General features: G+C 40.9%; 1 protein-coding gene across 1 annotated transcript; it reads right to left on the bottom strand.

The window, feature by feature from the left end:
• Window positions 1–156: 156 nt before the first annotated feature.
• Window positions 157–773, bottom strand: LOC110099232 (protein trichome birefringence-like 45). Its single transcript, XM_020826314.2, has 2 exons — window positions 620–773; window positions 157–533 (listed from the first exon to the last, which is right to left on the bottom strand). The coding sequence occupies exons 1-2, from the start codon at window positions 736–738 to the stop codon at window positions 203–205; spliced, it is 450 nt and encodes a 149-aa protein (XP_020681973.1). The 5' UTR covers window positions 739–773; the 3' UTR covers window positions 157–202.
• Between the last annotated feature and the right edge of the window lie 46 nt (window positions 774–819).

Genomic DNA, 819 nt, shown 5'->3' with positions numbered 1-819 from the left:
AGTATTAATATGATGAAATTAAGGAGACATAATCGTGCAATTAGCTAATAGAGTATTTGGAGCTAAGTATATAAACTAGATTTAAATAAAATATATTACATTAAATATGTAACCATTCTTCAATCTTAAACATTAAACAATTAATACAACTTAATTAACTATGTTAAACAATTGAGAAGAAGAAAAAAAAAAAGGTAAAAGCTTAAAAGAAGAGGGTCGCATAGAAGAGTTGGTTCCATGTATCAGGGAGACCAGGAAGGCACCAATGGCTACAGTCGGACGAATGGTCGGGATTGGCTCGCTGCTGCGGGGTGAGGTCACCGCTATAAATGGATGGGTGGGCGTCCTTTCGCAGCTCAGACAGCCGCGTAATGTCGGAGAAGTATGCGGGTGTCCGCATTGAATTCAGCACACCACGAATCACCTGTATCATTCTCCCCTCTGCTAAGTTGTTGCTGGTGTAGTTGAACCCGCTCATCGGCTCTGTTTCCCCATAGCAGTTTCTAGACATTGAGTTCTTCCACTCTATTGGACTGCAATGGCATTTTTTGGGCCGGATATTTAGCCCATTCTTATACCCAAAGCCCATTAAAGAAAAACATTAGAGGAGGACACGTACTTGTAATGCGTTGGAGAAAGTGATTGGAAGAAGATTGTGGTTCTAGTGCTGTTAATATTCCGGTCGGCCCACTGAGCCCACGTGCTCAATCCTTTTTGAAAAGCCAATACCCGGTCCATATCCTTGTAGTATGCTCCATCATCTCCCAAATAGTCCCACCTTACAAAGTACAAACAAATGCTATTCTTCAAAATTAATCA

This window comes from Dendrobium catenatum, unplaced genomic scaffold (genome assembly GCF_001605985.2).
Source record: "Dendrobium catenatum unplaced genomic scaffold, ASM160598v2 original_scaffold_102943, whole genome shotgun sequence".
NCBI lineage: Eukaryota > Viridiplantae > Streptophyta > Magnoliopsida > Asparagales > Orchidaceae > Dendrobium > Dendrobium catenatum.
The sequence above is the reverse complement of the archived record's forward strand: the minus strand, read 5'-3'. Positions and strand labels throughout refer to the sequence as shown.